At 39.8% G+C, this 20,982-nt stretch overlaps 3 protein-coding genes across 4 annotated transcripts in view; 2 read left to right on the top strand and 1 right to left on the bottom strand.

The window, feature by feature from the left end:
• rspo3 (R-spondin 3) overlaps nt 1–2,954 on the top strand; it is a 34,572-nt gene extending 31,618 nt beyond the window's left edge. Inside the window, exon 6 of the mRNA XM_088327957.1 lies at nt 631–2,954. Coding sequence (XP_088184083.1) covers nt 631–833 — 203 coding nt within the window. The 3' untranslated portion in view covers nt 834–2,954. The remainder of the gene's footprint in view (nt 1–630) is intronic.
• Nucleotides 2,955–8,615: 5,661 nt separating this feature from the next.
• Nucleotides 8,616–9,835, bottom strand: mdh2 (malate dehydrogenase 2, NAD (mitochondrial)). Its single transcript, XM_088326551.1, has one exon. The coding sequence runs from the start codon at nt 9,702–9,704 to the stop codon at nt 8,691–8,693; it is 1,014 nt and encodes a 337-aa protein (XP_088182677.1). The 5' UTR covers nt 9,705–9,835; the 3' UTR covers nt 8,616–8,690.
• Nucleotides 9,836–12,921: 3,086 nt separating this feature from the next.
• Nucleotides 12,922–20,982, top strand: rnf146 (ring finger protein 146). 2 transcript variants are annotated; one of them, XM_088326549.1, is made up of 4 exons: nt 12,922–13,090; nt 13,842–13,899; nt 17,756–17,871; nt 18,201–20,982. In XM_088326549.1, the coding sequence occupies exon 4, from the start codon at nt 18,213–18,215 to the stop codon at nt 19,329–19,331; it is 1,119 nt and encodes a 372-aa protein (XP_088182675.1). In that variant the 5' UTR covers nt 12,922–13,090; nt 13,842–13,899; nt 17,756–17,871; nt 18,201–18,212; the 3' UTR covers nt 19,332–20,982. The 2 variants fall into 2 exon arrangements, with proteins under 2 accessions (XP_088182675.1, XP_088182674.1); XM_088326548.1 differs by lacking the exon at nt 17,756–17,871 and having other exon boundaries at nt 12,923–13,090.

The raw sequence follows: 20,982 nt of genomic DNA, 5'->3' as shown, positions 1-20,982 counted from the left end.
GTGGCAAACCTTGTTGAATATGGCCATGCATTTAATTAAGTTTTTCAGGACGACAGAATTACTTCCCACAATGTCTTTCCCTCTATTCAGTTTATAATATTGTTGCCGTCGTAAAGACTTTGCGAGTCGGCGATATAATTCTGTATCTTAGTGGTCCCCAGTGGTATTTTGGTTAAAAATAGTGGAATGTTGACAAAAAACCCTAATTCGTTTTCCTGTATAGTGAATACGCTTTGTAGTCCAGTGGATAGGATCCGGCGCACACCCGTCTGTGATCCGGGCTTGATACCTCTTACTTCCAAATTTTTGCAATTGTGATCAATGATATAATTGGACTGAATCAATGTACAAATATGGTACTTTTTTATTTTTAGTGCAACTCTTCCTGTTGTTTTAACTATACGTGCCTTATAGCCAACTACGCTTTACATATTAAAAAATTATCATGACCGACTCATTTTTGGGAGTGCATCTTATAATCCGAAGCGCCTTATAGTGCATATACACAGTATTTTTTAGATTGTTTGGTTTTACATGATGTTAAATAATGTGAATCAAGTCATATTTTTTCCGTTATACTACCTGGTTCTAAACCTGTTTCTAATAAAAAAAATCGTTTTCCCAACATAGGACGGAGGCCTAATGATCGAAAACAACGGAGGAATCGCAACAACCGCAAAGAGAACAAGGACGTTAGAAGGGAGAAGAAACGGGTGCGCGAGATCGCCCGGGAAACAGGCGAGCGCCCAGAAAACAGGAACAAAACAGAGCACAGGCGCCGGCGGGAACATGACTTGGACTCGTTTACCCACCAGGAGGGCCACGTACAGTAGTTCCAAGGACGTGTTTAAGTCTAAAATCTTCTCGATCTTTGACCCTCTCATCTCCTGTCTGCAGAGATGTCGCTGCTACCTGTACGATTTGTATAAACAGATAATGCACAAGAGGGATTGGAGCGCTTGAGGACTAAAGGTTTTTCTTGTCTAGTAATTCTTTCTTTACTCCCATCACTGACACCGAAGTCTCGTTTCATAAATGAAAGAGAAGCTGCTAAGACTGCTGCTGGTACCAAAGAACAAAAGAAAGATCATTGTGGAAGCGCAGTATGCAGTCAGAATGACACTTCATGCTTGTTGATATGGTTATTTAATACCGCCCCGGTACGTTGTTGATGTGCCCTTGGATTCTGAATGTAGATTTTGCAACAGTATGTAGAAAAGTCTGTTTGTTATTTTTCTATCCATCTACGTCAGGCATGTCAAACTCAGTTTAGCTCTGGGGCCAGATCAAGACTCATTTCTAAGACTGGCCGGATCAGTAAAAGAATTTGGGGCGGCAGTAGCTCAGGAGGTAGAGCGATCGTTTTAGGATTAAGGGATCCCAGTTCGAATCCCGGCTTGTCCGTGTTACATGTCAAAGTGTCCTTGGGTAAGACATTGAACCCCCAATACCCTCAATAAGCAGGTTAGCGCCTTACATGGCTGCACAGATCACGGCCGCTATTGGGAAATGTGAAGCACAATGTAAAGCGCTTTGGGAAGTCATTGACTTGAAAAGCGCTATATAAATGCAGATCATTTCATTTCAATTTCTACTCTAAATTGTTAGCTTTGTTTTTCAGATATGATGCTTTATCATTCAGCTTACATTAATAACCTACCCGACTTATGATTTTCATGAATGACAGGGAATGTTTCTAAACGTATTACAGACGCTGCCTTACTTACGAACGAGAACGATCGTTCGTAAGTTAAATTTGTCCGTAAGTCGGTTCAGTGCTATATTTTGTATGTTTAAGGTTTATATAAGTATGTTTAAGGCTTGTATAAGTAACCTGTATCGTTTTGTACTAAAAAAATAAAGAATTCATAAAATATTATGCTCTATAAAGATAAATAACGTTAAATTTAACTTACTTTTGGAAGATGGGCCTCAAGAGTTAGGCTACTTTCTTCTCCGTGGTAGAAAGTGGCCGAAAAAAAGCGATCCAACCATTTTCTCAACCGCATCAAGCTTCCTTATTCCACTTTCATTTCAAAAGAAACTACTCGTCTCTTCTTTACACTTTACACCAACCATTTTGAATGGATGCACAAGATATTGTAACAATAAATATGTCAAAGTTCTGAGTGCGCTGGAGATTAAGTATAAGGTGTTTAAACACTAACTAGGAGGGGGAAGCGGATTTCTTCTTCAGGGTGGATGTTGGGTGACCTCTCACAGCGCCACACGCCGGTAGGGATGGAAAGAAGCACTACAGTACTGTCCTGTAATCGGAAAAAGGTGCACACAAAACAAAATTTAACTTACAGCGATGTCCGGATATTTTTCGACATCCAGAAAAAAATGTTTGCATCTACCGTTTTTTTGTAAGTCGAATGGTCGTAAGTAGGGGAGCGTCTGTATTCACAGACAATGGTGTGAAAATATTTGTCATTGACTGTATTAACTGGTTTATTTTAATAATTTAGTTGATGCAGTTTTTCACCTGAACCAACTAATCATTCTATACAAACCCAACACTGCCCTCTAGCCACCGGAGGGAGTATTTGGTTTGCATTTATTAAAAAAATCATACCTTTCTTATAGAAATGACCAAGAGACTCGCTTATTTTTTCAACATATTTGGAATTTTATGGCAGGCCGGATTAAATTATCCAACGGGTCGGATCCGATCTGCAGTCCGTATGTTTGACATGCCTGATCTGCTTTATTGGATGAAGCTTTTTGTTTGTTTTTGGGTTGTTGTTTTTTTTTACAATTTTGTTACTGTATTCTCATAAGCATAGAAAATCTAGTGGGACATTCATTGCTATGTCAAAGAAAGCCAACATGTGGGCGAAGTTTTTTTAAGACATGCTCTGTCATGGACTGTATATGTATATAATATAGTTCACAAGGTTTTTCTGTTTGTTTTAAGTTTAATTTGTGCTGCTCAACAAACACTCAAAGGCGCCTGTATGACAAATAAAACTAAAATGGGATTTAATTGCCTTGTTTATCTGTCATCTCCAACTGTGAAGTTTTTGGGACACTAATATGTGTTATGACAACAGGTATGCAGTCTAGACATGAGATACATGCTCTCCATGTAGTTGTGTATGTTCTATTCATACAACATCCCCAGTATGCACTTATATAAATCATCATTTCAAAGCGTTGTGAGCTGCACTAAGTTACAAAAATTTAGTCAAGGATCCGATCCTGGAACAAATATCCATGCAGAGATTTCAAATCATGTTTATTTGTGACGCCCTTAATCACAAGGAGTCTCAGAGGGCTGCACGGACCACAGATTACTGAAAACTACATACTATTATTAAACCATCCACTGATCTAAAACCTACATGAGGGCAAGGAAAAACTCAAAAACCTCAACATGAGGTAAATAAAGAAATCTTGAGAAGGGACCACACATGAATTAATCCCCCTTCCAGGATGACCAGACTGCAATGGATGTTGCATTAACAATTAATACACAGCACCCCGCGACCCTACTGAGGATAAGCAGTGCGGATAATGGATAAATGGATAGACTGTAGGCTCGCATCACTTCTGAATTTATAACTGGTGAGGATGTTAACTTCCGATCGCCAAGCTAAAAAACTACAATTCGATCGAAACCTTTTGAAAAGGGGTTTTCAAGCTCAATTTTCTTGATGGCCGCTGGTGCTCAAATCTGGGTGAGGTTGAGCCAAATTGGGTTTTCCTCATAAAAGGCTCAGATTGAAAAGAAAATATATATTTTTTTTAATATCTAGCTCTAAAAATAAAAAAAATAATCTGAAAATAAATCTATCAGTTAAAAAAAAGTGTACAACTGAAAATGAGTGCAACAAAGCACAAGAACGAATACAACCAACAGAAGATCAAAGTGAACAAACTGCAGCCTTTTTTCCAAATTTTTGACCAGCCTATAAATAAGGTTTTTGTTTCTCTAGGGGCAACCTTATAAGCAAAAGATGGCTGACAATCACGTCAGCTCCCTCTAGGTGGGCCAAGTTACGTCAAATAAATACATTTTTAAGACCTACGAGTATTTTCGAAAAATCCGCGTTTTTATGATAGTTCATATATTTTTGCTAAGTATTCAATTCAATATAGTTGTTTTTTTTTAAAGGCTGGGTAAAAACAATGACAAGAAAAAGTTTTGTTACTTGGAGTCTCTGTAGTTTGTATTCTTTCTTGTGTTTTGTAGAACTCATTTTTGGGTGCAATACACAATACAGCAACATCCAGTGGTTGAATATTACACAGCGCACCTTTATTGTCTAAATATAAAGTTTTATAAAAATATTCGAAAGCCATTGGCATTTTATGTTTATGACAATAAAGGCAATGTTGAATACTGAATAAACTACTGGTCATACTCAGATAAATGTTTTCAGTATCACGGTTCACGGGTCCCTTAACCACCAGGATCATAGGGACACCACTTCCTGTGGTGTGTCTTGGGCAGCCATCCCTCTCCGTTTTTGGGGGTAGGGGTTTGCTCCCCCATATAAAACATAGTACTGGTTTCCATGGTTATCAGTAGCAGGAGAAACCCCATGATTTGACTCTAATACAGCACTTTCATCATCTGGTCGCCATAGGTTTTTCAGTGTAAATCCTGCTCTTCCTTTGCACTGACTGGCATGTGACAATACTATTACAGATCCTAAATCACAGAGGAAAACTATTTTATTTAGAAATGTCGAGTATCACATCGTACTATATGCAATGCATACCTTGGAGCTTTCATATTTTTGCTAAATAACAAATAAAAACGGTGTGGCAATGACCTTAACGTATACAGTACTTCTACTTTTAAAGACAAATGCTTGGGCCTATAAAATGTTTTGCTTTCTGACTTTAATGTACTGTACAAGATTTGGTTGTAAAATAATAATAACAAACTATCAAATAAATGAAGTTTTCTACTTAACGGATTTCGCTTATCAAGGCTTCATTTTGGATCATAACCCCGGGAGTTATTTTTAAAAGCTATTTTCAGTACATGGCCGCCTCCTAGTGGGTGTTCATTGAGATGGTTTCATTCCATTTCAACTGTTTTTTTTTTTACTTTACAGTATTCTAATGCAAGTGTGAATGTTTTTAATCCATACATTTTTAAATAAATAAATACTCGGTTTCTTGGTCCAACAGATGTTGATATAAGGTGTCGGATTTAGAACCCAAAATCCTGTTTTGCTATAGAATACTACTGTTTATTGACCGTTTAAAATGTAGAATACCTGAATGTTGCCATTGTTTATAAAACTTTGATTTGTACTGTTAATATTTATATTTAGTGTACTTATTTTAGTTGTCTAAATTTGGGACAGAATAATCAGTTGAATTTGGGTCTGAAGTTTCTAAACATAGATGAGACAAAAAAATAGAAATAAAAAAGGATTGTTGTTAAACGTAGCTCATTCTAAGTCTCCTTGTTCTTAAGTCATAGTAGTTAGAAAATCTCTTGCATAAATAAGTCAACAATTTTAAATGAGCAAAATAAGCTTCTGTAAACTTCTCTTGAGAAAGACAATTCCGCTACTAAATTCATTAAAAATGCTTCCCGGGTGCGAATAACTGTTGTGTGAATGACTAGGGTGGCATAATATCCATCAGCTAAGTCTGGAAGTCAACACACAATCATAAAGTGTAGTTAATTTATTGATCGATGAGAGTTACTGATTGGCACGAACGTAATGGCGTAAGATCACTGTCAAAAAAAGACTATTCTATCTACCTTGGTCATATCCCTCAAGCGGGGTCACCGACAGCAAGACAAACACATACAATAACAAAGAAAACAAAAAAGGGAAAAAAAAGCAAAAAACACACACAATTTTTGGGGGGGGACCATGGCCAACCCAAATGCCCAAACACCTAAACAAGTTAGGCACCTCTACACCTAAGTTGGTCATGCTTTTGTCCCTCCAGATGAAATGGGACACAAGAAAGCGGCCATGTCACTCGGGTCAGGGTAACACAACACACTCTTCTCTTCAACAGCAGGGCCGGACAGCTTTATCTGGTTTACCCCTGCCACATCATACAAGTGCCCTGCCCATCCCTTAGAACGCGTCCAAACATCCCACTATCCTTACACAACAGCTCCCCACTCATTCCTATCACCAACAAGAGCTCTAGCTTCCACTAGAATTAGACCTATTTCCTGGAGTGCACATTAATCGCGGCCTTCCTCTTGTTCTCCTTCCATTTACTTCTGCTCCGTAGATCCTCTACAAGATTCGCTCATCATCCATCCTCTCCTTCTGTCCAAACCAACCAAATACTCTCTTATCCACACGCTTGCTCAGTACCACTACTACTCCAGTTCTGTCTCTCACAATTTCATTTCTCAATCTATCCAATGTTGTCACTCCTAACATACTCCTCAAACACTTCATCTCAAAAATATTAAATTTCCTTCTCAAATCTACGTTCAGGCTCCAAGTTTCTGCACCATACAACGGTCGGCACAATCACACTCTCATACAGTCCCCTCTTAGCATCCATACTCATACTCTTGTTGCTCATCACTCTCCTCAGAGCACCCAAAACTTTGCTTCCTTGATTCACAACTGCAGCCACATCACAACCCAGGTACCTAAAGCTTAAAAAGACTACTCTGAAAAACCCCCCACAAAAGACAGTTAGTATCTGAAAAATTCTGCTTGTGTGTGAATCAAAAAGATGTGTGTTGAAAACTAGGCGTACAAAACAAAAACCTACGGGCAAAATAAAACCTTGTGTGTCTAAAAATTTTGAGGTTGAATTGGGTTACAGGTACAAGAAAATAAATAAGCCACAAGCCGACTTACAGGTACCAAAACGTGTGGTATGCAGTGGAATATGCCTGTAACCTGATTCATCCTGGTAGTTTTTCGACACGTAGGCCTTTTTTTTTTCTCACTGGCAGGTTTTTGTTTTGTACTCTTACCACTCAACACACATCTTTTTGATTTACACACAAGGAACAGGTACAAATCATCTTGTGTCTATTTATTAGTACTCCTTTCTAAATACGATCGCACTGTTTAGAAGGGCAATGAGTTTGATACACATTTCTAAAGTGACAACTTTTCATGTTATAACTATGTTATTACCATGTTATCGTTTCATTATTAAAAGTAGAGTCAACACAGGCTCACTCAACCACTAGAACACAATTCAAATTAGAAATCAAATTTCCCAGGAAATACAAATGACCCATCACTAGTGAGTTATTTTCAGTATCTGTCCGCGGGATATCAGGTAACCATGGGCACGTTGGAGACCCCTGATCTCCTGCGTAGTTACACAGCGAGTACATGAAATTATTTTGCATTATGCAGTTATAGTAATTTGTTACACTTGTTTAATGACAATAGGCCATTTATTCATTCATTAATTCAAAATCGAATTCTTCCCTTCAGGAATAAAACATAAGTATACAGTTCTAAGTAATTATTTTATCCATTATCGAGGGTCAGCAGTTTTACTCTGATGTTTATGAGCATAAAATCAATTGAAACTATTTTCTACTGATGATTTATTTACAATTATCCAAATCTACTTTTGAATTTGAAGACGCTGTTTCGAATTGGGAACTTTCTTACACGCCGACGCCATCTGCTGGCTTTTTTTCATCATTGCAGAATGTGTCAAGCTTCTGATGTCGCACGTGCAAGTACGTAGATGTGCTCGAACAAACTGTTTTTTGTTTTTTTTTTACACTTTTTCTAGTTTGGACTGTACATCAAATAAGCCTTTTGTTCATCCCATTTTCAAGTTACGCCAACAAAACACTACGATGATGAGCATTGAGTCGCTCTCCAATAAACCCCCCTGTTCCTCAGTCCGAACCGCTTTGCTAAAGAACTGAAACAAAATAAATCTTATATACATGTAGATATATAAATGTATGTGTATATTTATGCTTCTCAGTCCAACTTTCCATAATACTTTGATCATTCTCGTTTATTTACGACGCCTGAATCAAGTAGACAGGAAACCCGCAGGAGTGAATGATGCATCTCTGCTTAAAATAAGAAAAGCAGATAGGCGCATAAAAGAATATGGAAGTTTGAATTTGGGTTTGTCTGCTGGACTCTTTGTGTGTTTTGTGCCAAAGTTTTCGGGAGACCGTAAATTTTGACGTGGGGCAGCTCTCAGGCAGAGGGAGGTGACGCAGAGGAGTCAATGCGTCATTCTCCCGGGAACCGGAGACCTTAAATCTTGACGAGCTGTCTGGGGGCCGACCAGGCGGAGTTGACGCGCCATTCTTCCGGGACGGGAGACCAATGGGACCCAGCGATGACGCGGAGGAGATGCTTTGCTGAGCAACTCGGAAGAAGGAGGAGAGTCGGTTTTTGGAAGGAGAAGCGTGCAGAGATGTAGTGATTTGTGTGTTAGAAGTAAATCCACCCGTGAGTGAAATGCCGGCTTCCGAGAACTTTCTCTTCAGAAAAGAGCGCGCAAATTGTTTGGATGAATGGTGATTGGGAACTCAGTTGGGCATGGTTAACACTAACTCAATAGAGAAAATATTAATATTTAAATTTGTTTAGGACACCTCCAAAAACCCAACTCTCTTTAAAACCAGTATTCTGCTGAAACTAAGAGAAAAAGGAAAAACACACAGGTTGAGTTTTTCAATAGTCTTTTAATTTAAGACATGAAATAACAGTGGCTAGGTGTAGCTACTTAAATGTCCTTGTTCACTTCATATTTGCCACAAAATCCTCGCCCTTCTTGATGGAACCCTTCAGCTCACCCAAGGCATCCGCCACCAGCTTCTCTTCGAAGGCGGACAGCTTGCCGAGCCCGAGGTTTTTCTCGATGCCGTTCTTGCCCAAGAGGAGCGGCGTGGAGAAATATTTGCACTCGGTCTCCTCCGACCGGACGAAAGCGCATTCTACGACACCTTCCTTTCCATTCATGGCATCCAATACGGAGAAGGTAAAGCGGGCACCCGCATATGCCATGGAGAGTGTTGCAGAACCAGCCCCAGCCTTGGCCTGTACTACTTCGGTACCTGCATCTTGGATCCTGGTAGTCAGGGCTGACAATTTATCAGCAGGGAACTCCACTTTGGGGGAGCACTGGGAAATAAGGGGGATGATGGTTTTCCCTGCATGGCCCCCGATCACAGGTACGCTGACACGGGCTGGATCGAGGCCTTTCAGCTCAGCCACAAAGGTATTCGCTCGGACAATGTCCAAGGTGGTGACACCGAACACTTTGTTTGGGTTGTACACTCCATGTTTCTTCATGACCTCTGATGTAATGGGGATAGTCGAGTTGACTGGGTTGGCAATAATACAGATCATTGCTTCGGGGCAGTTGCGGGCACAAGCATCTGCCAAAGTGGCTACGATGGTAGCGTTGGTGTTAAAGAGATCATCTCGAGTCATGCCGGGTTTTCTCGGGACGCCGGCGGGGATCACGACGACCTCGCAGCCTTGCAGGGCAGCGTCGAGCTGATCGGGCCCCATGTATCCGGTCACTTGGGCTCGGGTCTCGATGTGGCTGAGGTCTGCAGCCACCCCGGGGGTGTGAGCGATATCGTAGAGGGAAAGTTGACTCACCAGGGGGCTGTTTTTAAGCAGCAAAGACAGAGGTTGGCCTATTCCGCCAGACGCTCCCAGGACGGCCACTTTAGCGTGATTCGTTGACGAAGTGGACAAGCTTCTAGCGAAGCCGATGGTGGGTCTTACGGCGCGGGAAAACATGATTAGGTTGCTTAGTTATTTGTTAGTTAGCTGGTGATAAAGACCGAAGAAGACCCACTCTCCTGTGACACGAATGTCCTCTACTAGCTGCAAGCGAACAGGAAAAGACGGAAGCTCTACGCGTCCAGATTTGTCATATGTCATTCGTGAACATACTGGCTTTATGCGCCGGTTCTTTAAAACGAACGACTCTTGATTGGCGGAGAACCGGCTCCCATCGAGTCGCGTTTTTTCTCTATTGAATGTCCACGTGAATGGTCAATAGACGGGGTGTTGTCGCTGTGTCAAGAGGAGAGAGAATAAAATACCGACGACAGAAAGTCAAAAATAAATGAGTCAACGCAGAAAAATGAGCCTAATTTTGAATTGTATTGTCTTTTTGTCATTGAAATTGATGTAGTGAAACATTGTATGGCACTCTAGGGTAAACATGTAGTAATGACTTTAAAGAGGAATCTGCCACACCAAACTGGACATTTGGAAGCCTGCCTCACTGATATAAAAGAATGGATGTCACTCAACTTCTTGCGCCTTAACTCTGAAAAGACTGAAATGCTAGTTTATTGGTCCATCCAAATGCTGTGACTTGATCTCAAAAACAGCTTTGAACATTGTCAAATGTAATATCACCCAGAGTGATTGAAAAATTAGGTGTCATATTTGACCCTGATCTGTCCTTTCAAACACACGTTAAGAATATTACTAGAACAGCTTTTTTCCATCTTCGCAACATTGCTAAAATTTGTCCTATCCTGTCTCAGTCAGATGCGGGGATTGTAATTCACACGTTTGTCCCTTCCCGTCTCGATTACTGTAATGCACTACTCTCCGGTCTCCCGAAGTGAATCAAGAGCCTTCAGCTGGTACAAAATGCTGCAGCGAGGCTTTTAACCAAAACAAGAAAGTTTTATCACATTACCCCGGTTTTAGCTAACCTGCATTGGCTCCCTGTTAGCTTAAGATGTGATTTTGAGGTCCTGTTGGTTTTATACAAAATCCTGCATGGACTTGCTCTCACGTATCTTTCAGATTTAATTTCCCCCTATGTTTCGGTCCGGAGCCTTCGCTCTGAAAATGCTGGTCTACTAGTGATCCCAAGAGCCAAGAAGAGAGCCGCAGGTTCGAGAGCGTTTTCCATTCGGGCCCCTGTGCTGTGGAATGCTCTTTCCCCTGAGATTCGATCTGCAACCTCAGTGGAAATGTTTAAATCTAAGCTTAAAACGCACACCTATTCTATAGCATATAAATAACCTATATTTTATGTTGACAATATCTGTGAATTATTTGCCCTCATGTAGGTTTTAGATCAGGGGATGTGTCATAATAGTTTGGTTTGCAATAATCTGTTGTCTGTGCTTTGAGACTCTTTGTGATTAAGGGCTATACAAATAAACATGGCTTGACTTGACTTAAAGAGAAAAATGAATTCAAAGACTGTCAGGATTAACAGGCAAAAAATGTTTACAAAATAGTGCCTAGAGACTGGCCTAAGTTGTGACAATAGTGCAATGTTTCTTTGTTTTGTTTTTTAATAACAGTGCATCGAAACATAGTGCAACAATACTTAGCAGCAACAAAAATATTTAGCAGCAAAAAAAAAATTCCCATCATGTTTATGGATCTGCCATGGAATCGCAAGTCCATTCGAATGATAATTACTTATATAGATTTTTGTGTGTTTTTAAGGGTTCTTTATAGTGTTAGTCTAAATTGTTTGGAAGTTGGATTGTCAATAGTCAAATGTCCCTTTATTTTAAATTGTACTTATAGTCCTGACGAGTTTGTAATTTGCTTTTTTTCAGGGATTCTGTGTTGATTTGACAGTAGAGTGAAAAAAAATAAAGGTTATTATAATATGGTACGGCATCACAATGTGGTATGCTGGGAGCACAGCAGTGGACAGAAAAACATATCATTCAGCACAGCCCAAAAGATCATTGGCTGCTCTCTGCCCAGTCTAGAGAAAATTGCCTGCTTATGATAACGTAGCAGAGCAATTTACATTATAAAAGACAATTCCCACCCCGGCCGCCACCACCTAGTCTGCTTAACAGGTCCTTTAAAACTAGGACAAACAGACTCAGAGACAAATTCATCCCCAGGGCCATCACCACCCTGAAGGAACGAACAAAAATGTAAATAATATATCTTGAGACTTATTTCAGATTTCTGTCTTTTTTGATGTTAATAAATGAAATTGTAAAATCTGCTATTGGATGAAACAGTGAAAATATATACCTAATTACTTTTTCTTTTTTTTTCAATGTTTGCTGCTAACTGTTATCGCACTTATTTTTAATGCACTATTATTACGATTCTTTTCATTGCATAATTATCATAACTTGGGCCAGATTTCTGAGCACTATGTTGTAATTATCATTTTTCCAAATCTTTTTTTCTATTAAAAATATTTTTTACATGTTTTACCCCTTGAGTTCCATGTTTAATCTCGTTGCATATAACTATTCACAACGTTGATATCAATGACAATAAAGACAATTCAATTCAATGCATTTTTCAAAAATCAACCATTAATGAATTGTGTGTTTAATGTTACATTGTTATTGGTAATCTTTTGATTAAGGCAATGTACATTGTTACAAAGAATGACAATACAAAGGAAATTATTATTATTATTATTATAACAAATCTGAGAGGTTTAGTCCCGAAAATTGCCGGCTCTTTTTAGTGAGCCGAGCCAAAAGAGCCCATTCTCTAAAAAGAGTTAGAATTCCCATCACGAGTCGAAATAAATCTCTCGTGATCCTACGCGTACATTGCGTAAGAGCGCGTTCTAATCCAACTACTTTAGAATAATGTCATAATAGCAATAATTAATATTAATATGCTCTGTTCAGAAACTATTAGTGTCTATTTGTTTGCACCATAGCAGAAAATAAAAGAATAAAAATGTGTCCATTAGAACGGCAATGATTTTTTTCCTTTTGCGTACAAACAGTTTTGACATTAGTATCACTTAAAATATATCGTTTTAGAATTACAATGAATTGAATTATATGCTGGTATTCCATGCGTCTCATTGCGTCCAATACTGTTCAATATTTTCAGATTTTTATTTATATAAGTGAAAAAGTGTAGAATTTATTCCTCAGTAACAATGAATAAATCCATTTTTTGATGCACGTGGTCACTTATAAGGCCTTTTGTGGTAATTTTCGCTTGGTACGATACGTCAGAGACTCGGATGTGACGTCTATCGAGCCTCAGAATTCCGTGTTAAATTGAATGCGTCACCCGATCGTCTTTTTTAAACGGTAGAAAACAAACTCGGAAAGCATTGGAATTTCTTCGATTAACTCTGGGAATCGGTGTCGCTTTTTTAAATGTAGCAGTTAAGAAGATCCGGATAAAGACATATTAGAACGGTATGTACGGTAGCAGCTGCCTGGATCGAGAATCAAGAGCAGAGGTGCTTCTTGTTGATAATGTCGACCTGCTAAAATAAGCTAGCGCCATCACATGAACCCCGTCTATTTGCTGGAGTCAAATTACTGCCCTCGTTTAAGTCAGCCTTAGCAACAAGCAGCGCGTCAGCAGAGGTCTTCTTTCACACTAATCTGTTCGAGTTAGCCATTTACTCATGAATTGTGCTTATTAATTGGACGATCGTGCCTTTGTTCGCTTCTTAAACGTCATTTTGTCTAGCGTGCATCGGGACTGTCATTCACCGTAGTCGAGGTTCATGTATGTTATGGCGATGCCTTTGTTGTCACGTAGTTAGCGTAGGAATCCGCCCTTTCAGTGGGTTACATGAGCGGATTTATTGTTTTTCTTCTGTGCTAAGGTGCCGCGTGCATCGACGTGGTTCGATTAAGCGGACTCCTTTAAAAGTCAGACAAAAAACAGTGGCCCTTTGTTCTTAAACACTCTTAACCTCAATAATGGCTGTGTCGATTGTTTCCAAGATCACGTGCGAAATGCATGTTGTTTATCATGTGTTCTGCAAACGTTTGATCAAAGAGTTTTCAAACGTCTTCATTTGAATCGAATGGTCTTTTATGGTCATTGATATCGACGCTGTGAACGTAGTATGCGTGATTAGATATGGCACATTTCCTCCTCAGTGGTAATTTACATTGAATAAATTGAGATCTCATTTGCTTTACTTCTTTACAGGTCAGTTGGACGGTCTTAACGCAAGCCTCATGATACATGAACATTAGAGCAATTTAACGTGAGTATGAAAGTAGTGTTTTTTTTAACATCTCACTAAATACAGTGGTGACGATCTTAATTTGTTCCAGGATTGTTCTCAAATTTTAACAATACGAAATCCTTTAAATTGGTCTGCTCCTAAAGCATCCAACTAGCATCTTAATTGCTATAAATCACATTTTCCCCATCACAAAACATATTCGAATAGTACTTATACATGAAAGAATAAAGCCATATGATAAATAAAATGATATTACGAAATTAAATGCGAGATTATTATGAGCAATTACTATGGAGGAAGGTAGGGGGGTGCAAGGAAGCGTCAGAGTTCTCATACCTGGTAACCTTTACGCTTTCCCTACGTTTGATGAGTTTTTTGATCATTTCAAACTGTGTATGCAGTGTTACAATTTTAAAAGGTTTTTTTTTTCTTTTGGACCGATCTTGTCTTGCCCATTTAGTCTCCAAACCGGATCGTCTCGGTCACTCGTAGCTAGGGCTGCAACTAAAGACTATTTTAATAGTGGACTATTCATCGACTATTGGAACAATTAGTCGAATAATCAGATTTCTTTCTTAATTTACCATAAAGCTTAAATATGTGGAAATTTATCAACACAATGAAAATCACCTCTTTCATTGAATATAGTGCGGATTTGTACAAAACTTAAATACAAACATTAAAATTCTTAAACCATTTAGGTGTAGTGCTTGGTCATCAGAGACACAAATCCATCAATTAACTTTTGTCAATGTTTGGTGAAAGGCAAATATATAGTAAATTAAAATCAAAATCAAGTTAACAAAATGTAATTCCTGTCAAACAGGAGTCGCTAATTTATGGCTCTTTTCGCAAGTGCATATGGTTAGGAGATAAAATGTAACTATCGAACATTTCTCTGTGGTGCGCATGGTCTGATGAATTCACCTTGAACTAGGTTCCGGACGATCATTCGTAAGTTGAATTTGTTCGTAAGTTGCTTCAGTGCTATATTTTGTATGTTTAAGGTTTATAGTAGTATGTTTAAGGCTTGTATAAGTAACCTGTATTGTTTTGTACTAAAAAAGAAACGTTTCATAAATTAATATGCTCTATAATGATGAATAAAGTGAAGTTTAACCTACTTTGGGAAGGTGAGCTTGAAGAGTTAGGCGACTTCCTCCTCCGTGGTAAAAAGTGGACGAAAAAAAGCAATACAACCATTTTCTCAACAGCATCAAGCTTTCTTATTCCGCTTTCATTCCAAATGAAACGTCTCACCTCTTCTTTACACTTTACACCAACCATATTGAATAGATGCACGAGATATTAAACAATAAAAATGTCAAAGTTCTTAGCACGCTGGAGATACAGTATAGAATGTTTACACATGAACTAGGCAGAGGAAGCTGATCTCTTTTTCGGGGTGGATGCTGGGTGACCTGTCACAGCGCCACCACGCGCCGGTAGCTGTGGAAAGAAGCACTACAGTAATGTCCTGTACTCTGAAAAAGGTGCACACAATGCAAAATCTAATTTACAGAAATATCCTAATATTTTTTTCGTATCTATCGTTTTTGGAATGGTCGTAAGTAGGGGAACGTCTGTACATGCGAAGCAAAAGTGAAACTGACCAGATAAATGGTTCAGTCCAGTATATATAGGGCACATTCTCTACTACAGTACAGGTGTACAGTCCAGGGTGTCACATCTCCATACCCCGTTTTGGCAGTACGTCGCTAAGAAACCCGAAGCTCATTAAACTATGCATGTTCACTGTTGAGATACTTTATGATGAAAACCCACTGTAAAAAAATAAAAACGCCAGCAAACCACTCTGATTTGATTGGGTGAGTGGTAGAGGTGGGCACACAGCACAAGGCACTCCCTTCTTGCTCTCGCTCAGTGCAGTCTGCGCCAAAGATGAATATGACGATCAGATTAGCAGAGATTATATTCATGTAGAAATGCCTCCATCTGTTGGAAAAGCATGTCTGGCGACAAAAGTCAATAATAACTTCCACTGTCGACCCATTCTATTATCAATTTTTTTTTTGTCGACTAATTGCTGCAGCCCTAATATTTACATAAGTCAAGTCATGTTTATTTGTATAGCACTTAATCACAAAGGGTCTCAAAGGGCTGCACGGATTAAAGACTATTTGCAAACTACAGACTATTATGACACCATTCCTTGATATTGTCAACATCAAATATAGGTTATTCATAAGCTATAGAATAGAAGTGTTTTAATCTTAGATTTAAACATTTACACTGAGGTTGCAGATCGAATCTCAGGGGGAAGAGCAGTCAATTGAAATCTGACAATGGTTTTATTGGATTATAGTCCTAGTCTGGTTGAAATTGCTGAGTTAATCCTTTAATTTTGCGATTACTCATGCATCTATAGCTTTTTGACTTATCTGACTACCTGTGTGCTCCGGACTAGTGTTTATAGAAGAAAAACACACGCTAACTTGCTATAAGCCTTATGTGTATTGTTTCATTTCTCTGAGACATTTCGGTTTCATTTTCTGTCCCATGGAAAAAAAAACTTCAGTTGTGTCCATTTTATCAGTGAATGCTCATTTATTGCAAGAGTTACGTTCCAAAAATCCTAAAAGTAAAAACTTTATTATTATTTTTTTAAATACTTCATTTTACATCCACACCAAATGGAATCTCATTTTACATTACATTTTCAAGCATTTTTCTAATGAAATACTGCATCAAGGTTTTATATTTTTCAAACAACTGGTGTACTGTTAAATAATAATTTTAATCATCTGACTTTTTGAATGTGATTTGAAACTGCACCCTGTGTACAGCCTGCTCTTCGGGAAAATATATTTTTGTGTTACCCTCCCAATGGAGCAGTCATTTGAGTGCTCCTTAAGGGGCATTGTTTATTATTTTAGTGCCTTTGAGTTGTAACAAAAAGCTTAACTTAAAAAAAAATGCACAATGAGCAAAAATATATGAATTATCATATAAATACACATTTATTGAAATACTCGTAGGTCAAGAAATTTGCATTTATCCGACAAGACACTTAAATCGAGTTGACCTAAGTTTCCGCCATCCCCCAAAACTCAAGTAGGCTGGCCAATAAAATGAGATGTAAAAGGTGTTTTGGTCTCCATAGTTTGTATTATTCTTTGCGCTCCTTAGAACTAATTTTCAGGTGCTCTATACAACACGGGGACAACTAGTGGTGAAGTAATACACACTGTCCTTTTAAATGCCTTTAAAAAGTGCATTTTGAAAAGCGTTCTGTAACACTGTTATGTAGTCGTTTGCGAGGGTACCCTTAAATAGTCTAGCGCTTTTAAAGTCACTAAAGACATCTCAAAGTGCTTTACAATGAGCTTCACAATTACCCAATCACACACACCGACAGCAGCGTCAGCCATGCAATGTGCCAACCTGCCTATTGGGGGTGTTAAGGGTTCAGTGTCTTGCACAAGGACAACAATAGTATTAATATTATTCACAAAACTCTGTGAAAAATTTTGAAAAAGAAAAATAAAAAAAATGTGAAGTTAAACGCCAAAGAACTCTAGTCCTGAATAATTAAATATGGCAATGAACCAGCAATAACTCAAACGCGAAGTAGCGAGGTGTCTGTGTTTTGATGTCAAGGAAATAATAATGAGGTAAACTTACTGGAGCACACCCATCCAGCATGGCTGCCACTACTTGGGTTGCCCGGATGTTGTCACGTGATTAGGAACTCACCGTAGTCTGTGACAAGAGACTACAATGAATTTATGTCTGACGATGTAAGTTACACAAATTAACACATTAATAATCAAGAAAAGTTCTTGTGGTGTGTCTTAGGCACATACAGCCTGGCAGTGCCCATTGCTCTCTAGGATGTTTTTTTTTTTGGTAGGTGTTTGATCCCCCACATGAAGCGGATAGTACTGGTTTCCATGGTTACCAGTACCAGGGGAAGTCTCCTTATCCGATTCAGATACAGCACCCCTTGTCGCCATTGTCTACAACCTGGTAATAACAATGATCACATAAGAATCGCATAGTAACAACAAAGTAATAAAATAGCAAAAACATTGTTTTAGAAATGAAACTGGTAGACCCTTACGCTAATCAGTAACAAAAGAAGTAGCTTTCAGCTTTAAAACGGTGACCCCTTCTCTAAACTTATCAAAATCCCATAAAAATAAAGGCTGAAATTCTTATCTTTTTGCCCCGACCAGTAACCCTCACGTCTTTTTTCTACAACCAAAACGTTTGATTGGCTTTGAAGGGGATTTTGTATACAGTCTTTTGTACACGTGCTTGCAGTAACATTTTTTCCCCTTTTTTCCCTATCCCAGTTCGTGCTAAGGATGGCTAGCTGCGGGGAAGTAGACCACTCTGTTAGCTCACTTCTCTCAAATAAGAAAGGCGGCGGTACCAGCAGCACCAGCAGCGGTGCGACGGGCAGCGCTAGCAGCGCCGACTCTTCATGTCCGGGCTCCAGCAACACATCGCCGGCGCTCTCAGTTCCAGAGTGTGCCATCTGTCTGCAGAGCTGCATCCACCCGGTGCAATTGCCCTGCCAGCATATTTTCTGTTTCCTCTGCGTTAAGGGGGCATCCTGGCAAAGCAAGCGCTGCGCTCTTTGCAGACAGGAAGTGCCAGAGGACTTCCTGGAAAGGCCCACCCTTCTCTCTCCGGAGGAGCTCAAAGCATCGGCGGGAGGTCGGGGCGGGGAAGCCAGCGACCACGCCTGGTATTACGAGGGCCGCAACGGTTGGTGGCAGTACGACGTGCGGACCAGCCGCGAGCTGGAGGATGCCTTCTCTAAGGGCAAGAAGACTGCGGAGATGCTCATCGCCGGGTTTTTGTACGTGGCCGACTTGGAGAACATGGTGCAGTACCGGCGCAACGAGCACGGACGTCGGCGCAAAATGAAGCGGGACGTTTTGGATATTCCCAAGAAGGGCGTGGCCGGACTGCGTTTGGACACTGAAGGCGTCACGGCGGCTATCGGGCCAGCGAGCAGAGAGAACTCCGCCGACGGAGCCGATATCACGGCTGACGGTGTGCAACTGGCCCCTACGCCACCTACCCCCCCTACCGGACCTTCGACGAGCGCTCAACCCGGCAGATCCTCGCTGGAGGAGGCGCTCTCGCAGCTTCGACTAGAACAGAGGGCTACTCCACCTCGCCAACGGACGAGGGTAGGAGAAGGAGAGGAGGAAGACGAAGAGTACGTGCTTTCGCCCTCCGTGTCCTCCGACCATCACACTTCCGTGGACGAGTCCGGCTCCGGAGGTTGGAGCGACGACGAGGAAGAGGATCACGAAGGAGTGGAGGGCGGTGGGTGGGCGGATCGGCAACAAAGGCAAAGACTGACCCCGGAAGATAGAGCGTTACCCGGCGCAGAGTCCATTTCCCCAACTCCGTCTACTAGCGGAAGGTCTCGAATGCCTGACGGTCAGTGTACGGTGACTGAAGTGTGAAGTTTTACACAACTGTTCTCTTCCATTAATTTATTCTCTCCTAAGCGCGCTCTCATTTGTCGCTTCACTGCCCACAAACTGACCGCGTTTTCAAAAAGCTCGGCTGGATTGCTGTTAAGTCGTAGGCCGAAATACTAATACGACAACGATGATAAGTGACATGTTGTGGGAGGGATCATGTATGGGTTGTAAGAACTATGTCATCCTTAATGTGGTAAGTGGCATTTTGATCTTTTGCTCTGTCTAGCTCACACACAGGAGACTCCAACACCTCATTAACTTGCAATGTCCTGGATTACTTAGCTTTTAATTTAGCAAATTGTGTATGAAAAGTTCTCATACAATACCCTAAATAACAGTAAATCTAAATATTTTACTGCGCATTGAGTTTTGTTAACTGAACTTCCAGCTGCTGCAATATTAAACCTCATTTTCATGTCTAGCTCAAGGAAAATAAAACACATACCAGTTCATATTTTAATTGTCCAACTCTTAAAATTGAGCTTTAGTTTGAAAGATTATAGTCATACCTCCAAAATCTGGCTACAACAAGACTATTCACACAGTTCTATTTCTATAAGATCAAACTGGTACACGTTTAAGAGTTGCTGTATTTTCAGCACAATAAGGCGCACCGTACTATAAGGCACACGAAATTGATACTACAAGAAAAGCTTTCGTGTAAAACCAATGGGCTTTTTATGCTGTTCAGCATTGTTTGCGGCGGGAATCAAGCCTGGATCGCAGCGTTGAGGTCATTTTACCATTAGACCACCAGTGGTACAGGTGATGGAGGACAAGGAATTAAAGCTTATCTCATTATGACATTATTTGTACTCATGGTGCTAGAAACACAGATTTGCATATTGAATTCTGATAAGTTTAACAGTATCTCCTCTTCACTGTGTTTCAATAACCTCGCTGTGTAATATGTACAAAAAAAGAGCTTGCACAGTGGTAATATTTTGTTGACTCTGTTTCTGTCTTTCACAACAAGTGAAGAATTGGAGTTTGTTTAACCTATCAAATGCATTATGCAGATCAATGTCTGGCACTGTGATAAAAAATAGTGTCATAATCAGATTAGCGCTAATGCCTTTTTGCATGTAATCTATTCCACTGGAGATCTAGTGGTAGAGTGCTCCATCACCGCTACGACCCGGGCTCCATTCCCATTGCGGAAATTGTTCTGTGATTTGAGCCAATTTCAAAAGTGTACTGTAAAACCTTGTAACGCATATCTACTGTATGCATTTCCGATCTTATCCACCGTATTCTGCGGTGTATATCGAGCACGCGGGATAACAAGGCGCACTTTCAAATTTCTGGCCAATCTGCGGGTTTAGCTGTGCCTTATAGTCCAGAAAATACAGTACTTTTAATCTACAAGTGGCAAAATAGTGTATTGATTTTACGGTTTAGGTGTAGATATTCGTCTTTTTGTTTTGACGTTCGGTTTTAAATGTGATGGAATATGCAACATGTGAGGCAGTTACACTTTTAAGACATTCCCCCCCAAAAATTTGAAGTTTATTTTAAGGGGTTGGATTATCTCATCGGATTTCCCATTGTGAATAAAAGGTTTTGTAACAGTTTTCGCTTGGCAATTTTTTACCTGGTTTGTGAATTAATAAATTTTCATTTCATCACA

Source organism: Urocampus carinirostris, chromosome 2 (assembly GCF_059441175.1).
Source record: "Urocampus carinirostris isolate Australia breed hairy pipefish chromosome 2, RoL_Ucar_1.0, whole genome shotgun sequence".
Taxonomy (NCBI): Eukaryota; Metazoa; Chordata; class Actinopteri; order Syngnathiformes; family Syngnathidae; genus Urocampus; species Urocampus carinirostris.
The sequence above is the reverse complement of the archived record's forward strand: the minus strand, read 5'-3'. Positions and strand labels throughout refer to the sequence as shown.

What these genes read in the sequence shown, in the direction of transcription:
- mdh2 (XM_088326551.1), bottom strand. Translation starts at nt 9,704, where the DNA reads ATGTTTTCCCGCGCCGTAAGACCCACCATCGGCTTCGCTAGAAGCTTG.
- rnf146 (XM_088326549.1), top strand. Translation starts at nt 18,213, where the DNA reads ATGGCTAGCTGCGGGGAAGTAGACCACTCTGTTAGCTCACTTCTCTCA.